Raw genomic sequence first — 14,503 nt, 5'->3', positions numbered from 1 at the left:
ACGTTGCATCGACTGTCCTCTTCTGTCCTCCTGCCCACACGTCCCGTCTCTCCCGGGTGGTGGCCTGGCTCCTTCTGAACAGCTAAATTAATGAATGGCTACATGGTCCTGACCAATGGCGGCTCCCAGCATGGCTTCTCACCCAGCATTTCCTCGCGCACTCTCTCTCGCTCCGCAGGCGATATCGTGGTCAACATGGACTCCACGGAACTCGCCGTCCGGAAAATGGACACCTGTGTCAAGTTGGATGCTGTAAGCGCGAGTCGTAAATTGCAGTGGTGCCTTGACTTAAGAGTGCCGCCATTTTTTAAGTTACAAGAAGGAGCTCAGTTATTTCTTTTTTTTTGCTTTGGGTTGTGAGCCCATGTGACTTAAGATTCGTCTTCAGAACCTATCAAGAGACTTCCAGCCACAAGCGATGTTGATGATGGCATGACGTTATGTTCATCAAAACTATACAGGTGTCGTTTGCTTTTTTTTTGTTGTTTTTTTTTTTTTAATTTATTTATTTATTTTTAAACATGGTCACGGAATGAATTAAATTCGTAAATCAAGGTACCACTGTTTGCATGTTACACATTCCCTTGCATTCATTATTAATGCCTGTTTTTTTTTTTTTTTTTAAATATAAACTCGCCCATTTGCAGACATCAGATGCTGTTGTAAAAGTTGACATGGTAAGTGCTTGTTCCGATCAAAAACATTATTATCCGCTGGTTGTAGGGTGCTAAAAAGATGAGTGACTTCAATTTTGAATCCGTTTGACCAGATTGAAGAAGAAATTGACCGAGAGAAAAAGAAGAAGAAAAAGAAAAAGAAGGGAGCAGCGGATGATGAGGACGAGACCGACGAGAGCGTTCTGGATTGGTGGTCCAAATATTTTGCTTCCATTGAGACACTGAAAGAGGTTTGCGCAAACTTGTGATCCAATTTCGTCCTTCGATTTTTTTTTATTTGATTTTTTTTTAAATGCCTCTTTAGACCCTCCGAGCTCAGGAAGCGGCTCAGGCCGAAGCTGAGGAACGAGAGGACCTGGAAATTGCAGCTGAGGCGACAGGTATGAAAGTGACGACGTGATATGTTGGAGTTTGCAGTAGAAAAAAAATCCCCACTGGCCGCCATCAGCTATAATTTTGTAATCTATTTTGACCATTTTGAACTTTGGATGCTTTTGCTGGAATTGAATGAATTTTTATCCTCTCTTGGACGAGGCCTGATTCCGTTCTAAAGAGATCCAATTCCATATTGTTTTTTTTTTCCTCTCTACACTGCCATGACAATTAAATGGACTGAAACGGTGTTTGTGCATGAAAGATGCAGCCTTCATGTCATTTCATTCACATGCGCCATACTCGGAAGTGTTGTATATCGTTTGGAGTTGAGTATTTCAAAAAAATGTGTCGTGGTGATTGACGTTCAAAGAGTGTCATTGAACGCGACCTCACCTCATGAAAACACCTTGTCCACTTCCACCTCCACGCAATCCCTCGTTCAGATCTCACATGTGATGACCTTGTTCGAAAAAAAGGCTCCAGGATGAGAGAGAGGAACAAGGACAAGAGGAGTGCCAAGGACAAGAAAAAAGGTCACGCCATGGACGGAGCTGAGAAACCAACGGTTAAATGCAAAGTGGACGAGTTGATGGTACGGAACGGCGGTTTTACAACATGGGTCTTAAAACGGAGCCTTGGGGAACACCTTTTTATTTATTTTTAGCATTCTGCAAATGTTACTAATAAACAACAAGCAGTTGATCACGAAGGTAATTCTGCAGATTCTGTCTCGCAGGTGTACAACAAGGAACTGGAGAGTGAATACGGCAACTTTGAAGACTGGTTGCATACGTTCAACCTGTACAGAGGGAAAGCCGGAGACGATGACGAACACGCTCTGGATGACGACCGCATTGTTGGACGATTTAAGGTGCCGCTTTTTTAAGACGTTAACAATCGGACGGTTCATTTTGTAACCTGACCGTTCCCCGTTCAGGGTTCCTTGTGCATGTACAAGTTGCCATTGTCCGAGGAGATCGCAAGAGATGTGGGATTCGATCCGAACATGGGCATGTTCCAGAGCATTCCTCGCAACGACCCCATCAACGTGCTCGTCCGGGTGTATGTGGTCCGGGTACGTTGGATCGAAATTCACCTCAACTCTTGTCATCTCATTTGATCTCATTGTCGTCATCGTCAGGCCACCGATCTTCATCCCGCCGACATCAACGGCAAGGCGGACCCGTACGTCGTCATCAAACTGGGGAAATCCGAGCTTAAAGACAAAGAGAATTACATCTCCAAGCAGCTCAATCCTGTTTTTGGCAAGTGAGTCACTTCGCATTTGGAGTTCGGCAGACTCTCCTTCGCCCCTCGTCCGATTAAATGGTCTTTTCGCGTCTCCGCTTGCAGGTCCTTTGACATCGAAGCGACATTCCCCACGGAGTCCATGCTTACGGTTTCCGTCTACGACTGGGATCTCGTCGGCACGGACGACCTGATCGGAGAGACCAAGATCGACTTGGAGAATCGCTTCTACAGCAAATACCGAGCCACTTGTGGCATCTCGTCTGGCTACTCTCTGTAAGCGCTCGATTGTCTTCGCTTCCGCTGCCGTGTGGATCGAGAAACACTCGTTGAAGCGCGCGTGTGTTTGGTCGACATTAGCCACGGCTACAATATTTGGCGGGATCCTTTGAAGCCGAGCCAAATCCTAGCAAAGCTTTGCAAGGAAGGCAAGATTGACGGCCCTCAGTATGGCCCGGGAGGGAAAGTCAAGGTGGCCAACCGCATCTTCGTGGGACCAACTGAGATCGAGGATGAAAACGGTTCGACGAGATGACGGAACTAACTTTTTTTTTTTTTTTTTTTTACCTATTTCTAACGAAATGTGTTGCGCTCCGCTTGAAAGGTCTGAAGAAACAAACCGAGGAGCATTTAGCACTGACGGTGTTAAACCACTGGGAGGAGGTCCCGAGAGTGGGCTGCCGGCTCGTTCCGGAACACGTGGAGACCCGCCCCCTGCTGAACCCGGATAAACCCGGCATCGAGCAGGTAAAAAAAAAAATGTTGCGCTCTTTTGAAGAGCGTGCTCAGTTTGACCGCTGTCACCGTTGGCTAAAGGGTCGCATCGAGATGTGGGTAGACATGTTTCCGATGGACGCGCCGGCTCCTGGACCCGCCATCGAGATTTCACCGCGCAAACCGAAAAGGTAAGCCTGGTGTCATTTGAATGCCGTATGTGTGATGCCTAAAACAGTCGGAGTTTGACAGCGTGGGATTATTATGAAGAAAGACGTTTGTTTGAAGTTTTATTCAACTTAAGTTCGACTCAGTTGGATGACAAAACTATCAATCCATCCATCATCAACCGCTTATCCGGGGTCGGGTCGCTGAGGCCGCAGTTTCAGACTTCCCTCTTCCCATCCACGTCTTCCAACTCTTCCGAAGAGATCCACAGGTGAGAGATGTCGTCTCTCCGCCGTGTTCTGGGTCGGCTTGTATTAAGGGAAGCCTCGTCTCGGTGGGACGTCCCGGAAGGACCCTAAACAGATGGCCGAGCCACCTCACCGGACACCCTGCGGAGGAAACCCATCCAAGCTGCTTGTATCCGGGATGTTGTTCTTTGGCTGAGGGTAGAAACATAGAAGGAGGGCTTCACCTTTCAGCTCCGCCCATTCTTCACCAGAGAGATACAAAGTCCGCATCACAGCAGACGCTGCGCCGATTCCCTCGTTGATCTCACGCTCCATCCTAATCCTCAGCAAGATACTTGATCTTTTGCTCGACCTGTAGAGGGCGCTCCACCCTTTTCCAACTGAGAACAAACGTCTCAGATTTGGAGGGGCTGATTTTCATCCTTTTCATCATTGCAGGTTTTTTTTTTTTTTTTGTAAAATATTAAACATTTTCAAAATTAAGTACTAAATTAAATTTTTGTAGATACTCATTCAATTTTTTTTCAGAACTAAAAAAATAAATGATCTGGCTTTTTCTCTGCTCTCAAGCGCCCCATGTGCAGTGCATATACCGTGTATGTGTGTTCCTTCCTCCTCCCTTCACCAGATATGAGCTCAGGGTGATTATTTGGAATACAGACGAAGTAATACTGGAGGACGATGATTACTTCACTGGGGAAAAGTCCAGTGACATATTTGTCCGGGGGTACGTACGGCGGGACGCGGCCGATCGGGTGGCGCCGGCCGCATCTCGAGCTGTGTGTGCGCTGTGGACCGTTTTGTTTGCAGTTAACTGCGTTTTGTTCTGTTTCCATTTGTCGCGTGTGCGTCCGTCTTTGGTGTTTGTGGCGTGTCTCTGCTTGTGTGCAGCTTTGAGCTACGTGTTATTATTTGGAACACTGATGACGTAATTCTAGAGGACGATGCGTTCCTGACAGGAGAGAAGATGTCTGACATCTATGTCAGGGGGTAAAAAAAAAAAAACAACAAGATTTCATTGCATGGCTTGTACGACTTCATCCCTTTCCGGGCTATGCTACTTCCTTTTTTTAAAATTCCCGTCTGGCATGGACCTTCCTTGTCTTTAACCCCTCAAACCCGCAAGACGTAAAGAATAATAAAAAAACAGTCGGGACCAAACCATATCGACGTATTTTGTTAACATATCTGTTGTGGTTTGGTCCTTGACTGCCGATCCGGAAAAAAAAGCTTTAACTTGGCACGTCGTGCTTGTTGCATGCGTCCACGAATGAGTTCAACGTTGGCATGTGCAGCCTTCTCCTTTGTAGATACTTTGACTACTCTTCCGTAAACATTTTCCTGTGTTGCTTGGGGAAAGGGTGAAAGATTTGCTCTTGCTATTTGAACGTCCTCCCTCAAGTGGTGATTTGATCGAACAGCGAGCTGCTTTAACAAACAGTTCCCGCTCAAAAAGTTTCAAGTGACTACAAAGAACAGAAAATTTCTTTTCTCCTTCTCTCTCAATATAAGAAAACATTTGAAGTCTTATTGTTGGATGCCAGAAAGTTTGACTTTTGGTAAAAGACTCACTTAGTTCAAATTGACATCAGCTTTAACGTTACGTCACGCCGCTCACGGCAATAATTAAAAAACAAAACATTTTTGCTTTTAATATTAAAAAAATGAGGCCGATATTCGTGGACTAAAGCAACCAAGTGTATTATTTGGCGGTGCATGTGTAGCTAAAGCTCAGTCAACCGGGCCTGATCGGCGGTCTCTCCCGTCCGTCTTGGCCCACTCAGGTGGCTGAAGGGGCAGCAGGAGGACCGGCAGGACACGGACGTGCACTACCACTCTCTGACCGGCGAGGGAAACTTCAACTGGCGCTTCGTCTTCCCCTTGGATTACCTCATGGCGGAGGAGAAAATCGTCATCTCCAAGAAAGAGTCCATGTTCTCCTGGGACGAGACCGAGTACAAGATCCCGGCGCGCCTCACATTGCAGGTGTGGGACGCCGACCACTTCTCTGCCGACGACTTCCTGGGTAGGTCATTGAATTTTCTTGAATTGTGTAAATTGAACGCCTATGCGCGAGCCTTTTCCTGCTTGCAGGTGCCATTGAGCTGGACCTAAATCGCTTCCCTCGCGGGGCCAAGACGTCCAAGCAGTGCTCCATCGACATGATCCGAAACCAGCAAGAACTTCCCTCCGTTTCCATCTTCAAGCAAAAGAGGGTCAAGGGTTGGTGGCCGTTTGCGGCCCGAGATGAGAACGACGAGATGGAGCTGACTGTAAGCCCGATGCTCAAATGCCAAATATTGTCACGCCGAACGAAAAGGAAGCTAACGTTCTTTTTTTAGAGGAATTGAAATCGGTTACAAAAGAGGCCATCCCATAACGAATCACCATCTCGTGTTCCCAATCTCGACAGGGAAAAGTGGAGGCCGAACTCCATCTGGTGACCGCAGAAGAGGCCGAGAAAAGTCCAGTGGGACTCGGGCGAAATGAGCCCGATCCACTCGAGAAACCAAAGTAAGATACGGAACAATTCTTGTCCTCATTGGGACACTTTGATGCGTGAATTAACTTTTTCAAGTTTGCTTCTCTCAGTGATGAAAGCAATCAGGTGGAAGCATGAAAGCCGCTGCTTACCTCACTGCCGCTTTCTCTTCCATTTCTTCTTGTGTCTGCACACTCGCTAACCCCTGACCCCTGACCCCTGACTCTTTTCCACCCGCGTCACCCAAAAGTCGCCCGGACACAAGCTTCATGTGGTTCCTGGGTCCTCTCAAGTCCATTCGCTACTTCTTGTGGCACAACTACCGCTGGCTGATCCTCAAGGTGCTGGGCCTCATTCTGCTCATCCTCATGCTGGGCCTCTTCCTCTACGCCATCCCCGGCTACCTGGTCAAGAAGATGTTGGGGGTCTGATGCGCCGGTAGTCTTCATCGTACAACCCCTCAAACTGCATAAACCGCCCCCCCCCCCCTTCTGTCCTTGCAAAATATCTGTTGTTCCACGAGTGTTTCGCTTTTTGTCTTGGCACCTCCTCGTGTCTCTTTCCCCGCTTTTTTTTTTCAATGTGTAAGTGCATGAAAGCACGGCAACGTTCACGTTTCTATACACAACTGAAAACAATTTAGAGTTTCGAATCTTCAGCAAGCTCAAGCACATCAACATGACGTTTTTCTACTTGGTTATTTCTGCTCCTGAGTGCACTTTGTTGTCTTTCCCCATCAAGTCGACCCGACACGACCTTCCTGTGGTTCCTGAGCCCGCTGAAAGCCATCCGCTACCTGGTGTGCAACCGCTACAAGTGGCTCATCATCAAGATGGTACTGGCCCTGCTCCTGCTCATCATGCTGGGCCTGTTCCTGTATAGTATGCCGGGCTACCTCGTCAAGAAGCTGCTCGGGGCCTGAACAAGAACGGCGAGCGGCCGCGGGCAGCGGAGGGCGGAATTAAGGCTCGGGTTTGAAACCACTGTCAGAAGTTGCATTCATACCTTAACTTTTGAGTTTTATTCATTCCGTGACCATGCCTGGAATCCAAATTGCCCTTTCGCATTGAAAAGAAGGCTCTTTAGCATCTCTTTTTCTCCACCATGACGATGTCCTATTTTTCATTGATTTCATGCTTTAATATTATCTTTCACCACTGAACCACAGTTACAAAATAAGAAATTTGATCAAATACGATATACAAAATAAAACAGAAAATCGTGAAAAACATGATTGGAATGAAACAATAAAATACATTAATTAATAATAAACATGCATTGGAAGAAAAGGTACCACTGTATAGTTTCTCACCTTTCACTCACTGAGAGGAAACTAATACTTGTTTCCTTAAAACTGCTTGGGGATGTCGTTGCATCTTTTTGCAACATTGAACGAACCCTGACAAAAAAAAAAAAAAAAAAGAAGAGCTCCATGCACTCACACACTCGCTGCTGAGTGAGAAACAATCTTAACATTTAATAATAATAATAATAATAATAATTCCCTTTATTAGTCCCACAATGGGGAAATTCGAGATTCGAACCCAGGCCTCCTGGGGAGACTGGGTCCTGAACGCGGCGCCTTAGACCACTCGGTCATCCTGGCAGCCGAAAATGATTGCCCCGTGTGAGGCTCGAACTCACGACCTTCAGATTATGAGACTGACGCGCTGCCAACTCGGCCAAGGAAGGATTTCTGACGTATCACCAGAATACAAAGTGTCCTGGCTGGTCCACCAAAGCGACAGAGCGCAAACGTCGACATTCCACATTACAGGCCGTTGAAGTGTTGATCAATTTCCTAAGCAGATAGTTTGAGGTGACTGCTTGCTGATTTTATCCTTGTACAGCATCGAGCAAAAGAATCAAAGGCCACTCCAATTTAAAATGTCTTGACAATGGTGTTGTTTTTTTGTTTTTACCATTTCAAACATTTATTGTGTTGTACAGGAAAAAGCAGTCAGACGATTGCATTGAAATGTTGACTTTCTGCTCCACTATTTTGTACGGAGTGTAGCTTGGCGGTGTTTGCACAAGTCTAAAATAATGAAAAAGATGTCTATTTTGCTAAGGAAATGAAACAAGACGATGATATTATTTCATATGATAAGCGGGTTAAAAAGCGTCATTGTTTGTTTCCATGTCAGAGTGCATGCCTTACTGTCACGAAGAAACAGGTCGCATCTTAGTATGACGTTGCGTCGCGCTCCACAAACAAATTCAGCGTTCTGTTCAACATGAGCGGCAATGTGCACGAGTCTCGAACTCTGGTCCTTTGGGGCCGCTTTGCTTTAGGTTTTCCGTGCGTCTTCCTGTTGCAACACGCGTCATTCGAATGATCCGGATGGCTGTCAGGCTCATGCCGAGCTTGCTGATGAGCTGATCATTTGGATCAGGTGTGTGGCAGCAGGGATGCATGGGAAAACATGCAGGAAATCGGCCCCTGACGACCAGAGTCGGAGGCGCCTCAATCCAAAGTTAAAATGACTGCACCGACCAAATATGGCGTTTCCCCCTGACTACACTTTTTGGGACATGACCTGTTTGCTTGTCATTCTGCTGTTCACTTCTGACACATTTTCAGTTTGCACTAAACCTGCCTTGTTTTTACCATGAATTTGTGTCTTTATCTAAATGTGTGCAATAGTTTTGCCTGCTTGTTTGTTTGTTTTTTTGCTTTTGGGAATAAAATATGAACATACACAAATGTACGTACTCATGAGCTGACAGATTGTTGAAGGAGCATGCGAAGTTCTGTGTTCTGCTGTTCCAGACTCTCAATTTCAGGGATGCAATCTGAGATCTTGGTGAGAACTGTCCTGGAGAGCAGTGGAAGGAGACGACTTATGCCTTTTGCAATGTGCGCATGCCTGCCACTCACTTACATGTACTTTTTCAGTATGAGCTCCGCCGCCTCCCACACTTTGAGTTTCTCCTCGGTGATGACATTGGCCAAACTCTCCCAGTAGGCTTCGTCCGCCAAGGAATCCCACATGTCTGCGCTCCAGTAGCGAGGCCGTCCAGTGGAATGACTCTTTCTTTAGAGAAGGAACATTTATTTTAAATCATATATGACCAGCAAAGATTACTATTTGAAGGCGTTCTTAGGCAACCTGTGATGCTTGAGGAATTCCTTGAAAGCGGGCAGGATGTGGTTAGGATCGAATGGCGAGCTGGTGGCGACTTCCTGTGACTTGTCACTGGATTCAGCTGAACCGGCAGAACCACCCTACAAGAACAAAAACATTTCTTTAAAAGGCAATTCCATTGAATGTCCAGAAAGCGCCTCACCTCATCTGGCGCCCTCTGCTGGTACTTGAACATAAAGTCAGCCAACTTGGGTAAATCCTCCTCTTCAATACCAAAAATCTAAGTGCAACAGCAAAATACACGTAAGAAGACAGCACAGCCTATCTAATAAATATAAAATAATAAAAAAGTTGACTTGAACACACATCGAGAAGAGCCTCGAGCGTCACAACTTTCTGTTCCTTTTTGTCCAGGGTTGCCAACAGTTGGAGTCGGTCAACCGTCAGGAAGCCCTGCAAGAGTACGTTGAGAAGAGAAAAAAAAAAACACTGAAAAGATGTCGGGATTGACTTTGGATTAGATGGAAAGAAAAATCAGAAACCTTAGTTTAAAATGAGTCAAACATGTTGAACAAAATATGGAAGCTGTCTGAATAATTAACTCCTTTTACCTTAAATAAAAGTCAACCATTGTAACAGCACGATGAAAAAAAAAACAGTACAGTAAAAACAAATCATCTATGAAAGGCTTCATTTGTCCGGGCCTCACCAACTCATCGCACAGCAACGCCATGAGTTCCTTGATGCTCTCCAAGGGCGCCCTCTCCTCCTCCGATGTCGCACAAGCTCCATCCGTCCCAGCAGAACTCTCCGGCATCAACACGGCGCGTTCCACGCTGACTTGCTTCCAAAGGTGGACCGGACCCGACAGATCCAGGGACGAAGCCTCTTGAGGCCTCGCCCAGGGCAGCCCGAGGTGCTGCTTGTAAATCATCGAGTCGACGAGCAACGCCTTCTCCGCGAGTTGCCTCACCTCCTTGTCAAGCATCCTCCAGGTGTCTTCAAATTGTTTGGCGTCAGACACAGCAAAGTGCCTGAGGGATGAAGAGAGGGAGGTGGCAAAAATGATGTCGTCATTGAGCGATTGTTGCGCTGTAAAGGCTAATATCGGACTTGATTCTCCGCTGCATGCTCTGGTATTGCTCGATGCTGCGTTTGAAGTCATGGGACAAACGGCTGCTCCGCTTCTCCGACTGGTTCTTGCCGCTCGAATAGGTACGCCTCAGGTTTTTCAGCTCCGTCTGCAGACTGAAATCCCCAAAAAGACGCAGATGAGGCAAAGATACACTCGAGACTGACGTCAACCTTTTGACTTACCTGAGAATTCTGCTCTTGATGTGGGCCAGGTTGTACACCTCTCTGTCATCCTTGTCTTTGATGTCGTTGATATTGCTCAGCATGCTGTCGGCCATCGTCTGCTGACGTTCCCTCTCAAGATCCTACCCAAAAAAAATGGACTCGATTGGCACCAAACGGAAACGTTTCAACGTGGCGAAATAATTTGGGAAAATAATCTTGTGGCGTCTTTGTGGCCCCTCATTGTTGCAAATGCGATACAATAAGCCGAAAAGTGATACTTGATGATGTCGAAACTTGCGTCAAACTACAAATAAATCAAATAGCGTTAGATACGAATTCAAGCTGACTAAATGTATCTTCCCACCTGACACTTAGCGACGTGTTCGGCCCTCAGCGCATCATACTTGGATTCGGGATCCATCATCAGGTTGTACATTTTGGCTTCGTACTCCTCCACCGTCCTTTTCCTCTCCGCCAGCCGCTCTTGCTGCAAGCGCAACGTCGGTCGTGAGCGGTTGGCGCGTTCCAAAAGAAAGCGTCGACGTTTGTCGGCTCCTGACCTGCTGGTCCCACAGCTCCTGGACGCAGCGCTCCCATTCTGTCTGCTCTTTGGTGAGCAAGACGTCGCGCTCCTGCTGGTACATGCTCTACGAAAGGGCGACCATTTGTGACACGTTAGCAGCCTGTGACAAATGAAGCAGAATGTATTTTTTTTCAATTTTTAGTTTGAGTTTGTTTTTTTACGCGTACACAACGTGAAGTGAACATACCTCGATCTGATCCAGCTCCTCCCGGTAGGCCTGTGTCAGAGTACAGATGAGCTCTTCAGAGCGTTGCATCATCTGATCAATCTCCTCCGCCTGCTTCCTCAAGTCTCTCACGTAGCGATCGTCTCCACTCTTCAACTCCTGCTCTCACATTTTTAAAAAAATGACCTCCTTTTCACCGATCGACCCCCGGCAATATTTTGCTACCTGCTGGAGGTCTTTGATGACCTTCCTCTTGTCCTCGAGGATTTCGGCACACAAGAGCTGCTGCCACTTGAGCATTTCCTGCAGCTCATGAGGGACGACCGTCTGCTGGGCCAACGACCACCTGCCCGTGATCTCCTCAAACTTCTCCTGGCTGGACTTGACTTCTTTCTCCAGCATCTCTGAGCTGAGTCGAGAAGGACGCGCTGAGGAAGCGCGCATACGTGTTCGCAGTCTTCACAAAGAAGATGAAAACATACCGGATCTTGCGAGCTTCCTCCAATTCTTCTCTTCGCATGGATTCTTTGGCGTCCGCTGCAGCTTGCACGTCGCTCACTAATGCCAGTAAATCTCTCTCCAGCTTGGAAATCCTCCCATGGCTGAATGACTGAAAATAGAAGATCACATGAAAGATGTTTTTTAGTATTTGACTTTCCCTCCTGAATGTGCTCCATGGCACCTCTAGACCAGCAAAATATTCATAATAATTTAAATTATTTAAACAATAGCCTACCGGAGCACGTCGATCTGAATGTTTGGAACATCATTTATCTTTCACTGCGTCTGCCTGATGTAATGTTCAGCTCATGTAGAACTCCACATTGAATATTGCACACAAGAAAAGCAAATAATTCCTTTGGAGGGCACCAACCTGAGCATGTTGCTCCTCTTCTGCTTGAGGAGGCAGCCTCTCCTGCGTGGACGCGCTTTCATGTGCACAGTGACACAAGATCATTTCATCCGACATTTACATTTAAGCACATTTCTAAACACGTGACATTGCAAAATACATTCTAAAAAAAACACAATAAATACACAGAGTAAGACAACGTGGAGCATTTTATGTTTCAAAAGCAGCTCCATTTACCCGTTTTCTGCGTCTTGAATTCCGGGAAAATCCAACTTTTCACACGGCTTCTCGGCAACCTTAATTGTTTCCATAATTATGTTAAGATAATTGAAAAATATGACGCCGAATGACGAAGTAGGAAGGTGCGCAGATTCCAGCAGAGTATCGCAGTGTTGCGTTTTGCGACCTGTTGCTACGGCTACCAAATGCTGCCTTCAGGGACACTCGGACAAGCAAATACCTTAGGAACTCGATTGCATGAGACTGCAGTTGTTCGCGCGTTGTTTGTTGATTTATTTTTTACCAATATCTCATGAGACTTTTTTTGTTACGGCAGATCAAACATAATAAAATTGACGGCATAAAATTGGATAAACTCGTGAAAAATGTAAAAATAAAATAATAATAAAACAACAGTGCCAATTTACATCTAAGACAAAATAATTAAAGAATACACTCATATAATAACACAATGTTAGGAATGATTTACTAACACATTAGCTTTTGCATTAGCATTTTCGAATCAGGTTCTTAATAATCATAACAAAATATTTGTAAATTTCAGACAAGTCACAGATGGTGTAGTGGTACACTTGCCGAAGTTGTGAGCGGGCAGCGTGGGTTCGGTTCCCACTCAGTGACCGTGTCTATGTCTACCCTGGCGACCAGACCAGGGTGTAGTCCGCCACCTGGGATATGGATATATATATATATATACACACACATAATGTAGGCCTTTTCATTTAATTTGTATATCATAATTTGAGTATTTGCATTTTCAATTCATTTCAATTTCCAGCAGCCAATCACGTTATCAAGCTATGATAAAATCCAGAATTTATTTATAATCTGTAATCCCAACAGTTGTCTGCAGATGGCGCTGATGTCTTGAAACAAATCACATAACAGTGCACCTGATCAAAAACAGAAGCCCACTTGCCCAAATGCTCACTGTCTAGTCAAGATGATGGCGCACAACCTCACAAAGGGGTCAGATGCTCCTGCCCTCGGAGCAGGAGGGCCCCCTCCCTTCGGCCGCTGCTTTATCCTTAAGTGGCCCCCCCAGGTAGCAAAGGTTTCTGACATACGATCCAACATCTGCGATGTCGCCAACAGCTGACTTGTCCTAAAACCTTTGTGCAAGGGAGGCACGACAAACGAGCAGAACGGCTCATTTTCTTACGAGCTGGAACGCTGTGAGTTTTTTTTGCATGGAGCTGCAGCAGAGATTACAAACTCAATGACTGCCATTAGAGAATGATTCTATAATCTATCATAATACCATAATCTTGGGATTGACAGACTTTGACCCCCGCACGCAGGTGTATAATACACCCCATTCACTCTGGCGTATATGCTGTGTGCATGGGTAATGTGCGTGTGCGTGTGTGTGTGTGTGTGTGTGTGTGTGTGTGTGTGAGCTAAATCCGAGCCCCGGGGGCATATGTTTACTTCTTAGTCAACAAAGAATCATATTCATCGCTGAGGCGTTGAGAGGTGCGCGGCCTAAAGGTCACCTACAGCCAGTTAACTAACCGACGTCTTCGGGTGCTGCCGGTGGAGCGCGTGCGGGAGGCCACGGCTTGCATAACAACACAAAAGCCAAAGAAGACTTTCTTAATATTGGCGTCACAAAGGAATGATGCAGAGCCTATGAAATAGTCTACACACCCCTGTCCAAATGCCAGTAACCTACTGCTACCTACTGCGCCGTTTTTCTTCTGATCAAGGTGGAGGGAATTATGAACAGTTCTCGAGTCAGCAGATGGCGCACAAAACCTCCAGAATTATAGTAGAATGCTCAAAAAAAAAAAATAAATACAAAAGGGAAGAATCAGAAGAATTTCAAATTGGAGCAAGTATGTGTCGACTACCAGTTAAAATGATTTGGAATGTGACTGCTTTGGGTGTGCACACTTGTGCAACGACTACTTCCTGCAAAACATTCTAAAGAAATGGAGGAGGTCGTGACCTTTTCCACCATATGACCATTTGACAAAAATCACATTTTATAAAGACACAAGGACAAATAAAGAAATGACAATCGAGTGAATTTGATAGATTTTGTTGGCACGAAAGAACACAAACGTCAGCACATTTTTGGACGTCTTCTAATCCACCTACGGCAGCAGAACAAGTATGTGAGTGCTTGTTGTGAGTCACATTGCAATATCATACGCATTAGTCACGAATATTTAATAAATCAAATCTGCTTGTGAGTGGATTAGGTGGTCAATTATTATGTGCAGAATTAAGCCGATTACTTGTGGATTTTTTTTTTTTAATTACAAAACAGCAATAAATCCGGCGAAAGTCAATCAGCCTCATTGCAATGACAATTGCACAATTTTTCATCAATGCAGTACACTTTTTTAAATTACC

The 14,503-nt window shown here is 45.7% G+C and overlaps 2 protein-coding genes across 13 annotated transcripts in view; one reads left to right on the top strand and one right to left on the bottom strand.

Annotated features, from left to right (window-relative positions):
• The window catches only part of LOC148316410 (otoferlin-like), a 79,306-nt gene extending 71,506 nt beyond the window's left edge, over positions 1 to 7,800 (top strand). For 4 of the 12 annotated variants that reach the window (XM_088286440.1, XM_088286439.1, XM_088286441.1 and 1 more), the window contains 18 exons: positions 83 to 252; positions 648 to 677; positions 770 to 907; positions 982 to 1,057; positions 1,496 to 1,644; positions 1,789 to 1,923; positions 1,990 to 2,127; positions 2,194 to 2,321; positions 2,406 to 2,576; positions 2,661 to 2,821; positions 2,905 to 3,047; positions 3,117 to 3,205; positions 4,322 to 4,420; positions 5,215 to 5,456; positions 5,525 to 5,703; positions 5,844 to 5,944; positions 6,163 to 6,350; positions 6,654 to 7,800. In XM_088286440.1, coding sequence (XP_088142566.1) covers positions 83 to 252; positions 648 to 677; positions 770 to 907; positions 982 to 1,057; positions 1,496 to 1,644; positions 1,789 to 1,923; positions 1,990 to 2,127; positions 2,194 to 2,321; positions 2,406 to 2,576; positions 2,661 to 2,821; positions 2,905 to 3,047; positions 3,117 to 3,205; positions 4,322 to 4,420; positions 5,215 to 5,456; positions 5,525 to 5,703; positions 5,844 to 5,944; positions 6,163 to 6,343 — 2,330 coding nt within the window. In that variant the 3' untranslated portion in view covers positions 6,344 to 6,350; positions 6,654 to 7,800. Of the gene's footprint in view, positions 1 to 82; positions 253 to 647; positions 678 to 769; positions 908 to 981; positions 1,058 to 1,495; positions 1,645 to 1,788; positions 1,924 to 1,989; positions 2,128 to 2,193; positions 2,322 to 2,405; positions 2,577 to 2,660; positions 2,822 to 2,904; positions 3,048 to 3,116; positions 3,206 to 4,058; positions 4,158 to 4,321; positions 4,421 to 5,214; positions 5,457 to 5,524; positions 5,704 to 5,843; positions 5,945 to 6,162; positions 6,351 to 6,653 lie in introns of all 12 variants that reach the window. The other 8 variants (XM_088286443.1, XM_088286434.1, XM_088286444.1 and 5 more) reach the window with 6 other exon arrangements.
• Positions 7,801 to 7,826: 26 nt separating this feature from the next.
• Positions 7,827 to 13,814, bottom strand: drc1 (dynein regulatory complex subunit 1 homolog (Chlamydomonas)). The gene is made up of 15 exons (XM_088286448.1): positions 12,140 to 13,814; positions 11,924 to 11,978; positions 11,532 to 11,659; positions 11,275 to 11,458; positions 11,071 to 11,208; positions 10,861 to 10,947; positions 10,665 to 10,787; positions 10,319 to 10,440; positions 10,115 to 10,249; positions 9,711 to 10,035; positions 9,368 to 9,454; positions 9,204 to 9,281; positions 9,026 to 9,141; positions 8,798 to 8,950; positions 7,827 to 8,731 (listed from the first exon to the last, which is right to left on the bottom strand). The coding sequence occupies exons 1-15, from the start codon at positions 12,211 to 12,213 to the stop codon at positions 8,629 to 8,631; spliced, it is 1,908 nt and encodes a 635-aa protein (XP_088142574.1). The 5' UTR covers positions 12,214 to 13,814; the 3' UTR covers positions 7,827 to 8,628.
• Positions 13,815 to 14,503: the final 689 nt, after the last annotated feature.

Source organism: Idiotropiscis lumnitzeri, chromosome 21, assembly GCF_059441095.1.
Source record: "Idiotropiscis lumnitzeri isolate Australia: NSW breed Sydney's pygmy pipehorse chromosome 21, RoL_Ilum_1.0, whole genome shotgun sequence".
Lineage (NCBI taxonomy): Eukaryota > Metazoa > Chordata > Actinopteri > Syngnathiformes > Syngnathidae > Idiotropiscis > Idiotropiscis lumnitzeri.
Note: the sequence above shows the minus strand (reverse complement) of the source record. Positions and strands in the feature narration are given on the sequence as shown.

What these genes read in the sequence shown, in the direction of transcription:
- drc1 (XM_088286448.1), bottom strand. Translation starts at nt 12,213, where the DNA reads ATGGAAACAATTAAGGTTGCCGAGAAGCCGTGTGAAAAGTTGGATTTT. An exon ending in CGTTGCTGTGCGATGAGTTG is followed by an intron (nt 9,455 to 9,710) that starts GTGAGGCCCGGA and finishes GTACTCTTGCAG; the next exon opens with GGCTTCCTGACGGTTGACCG. An exon ending in CTCATACTGAAAAAGTACAT is followed by an intron (nt 8,732 to 8,797) that starts GTAAGTGAGTGG and finishes ACTGCTCTCCAG; the next exon opens with GACAGTTCTCACCAAGATCT.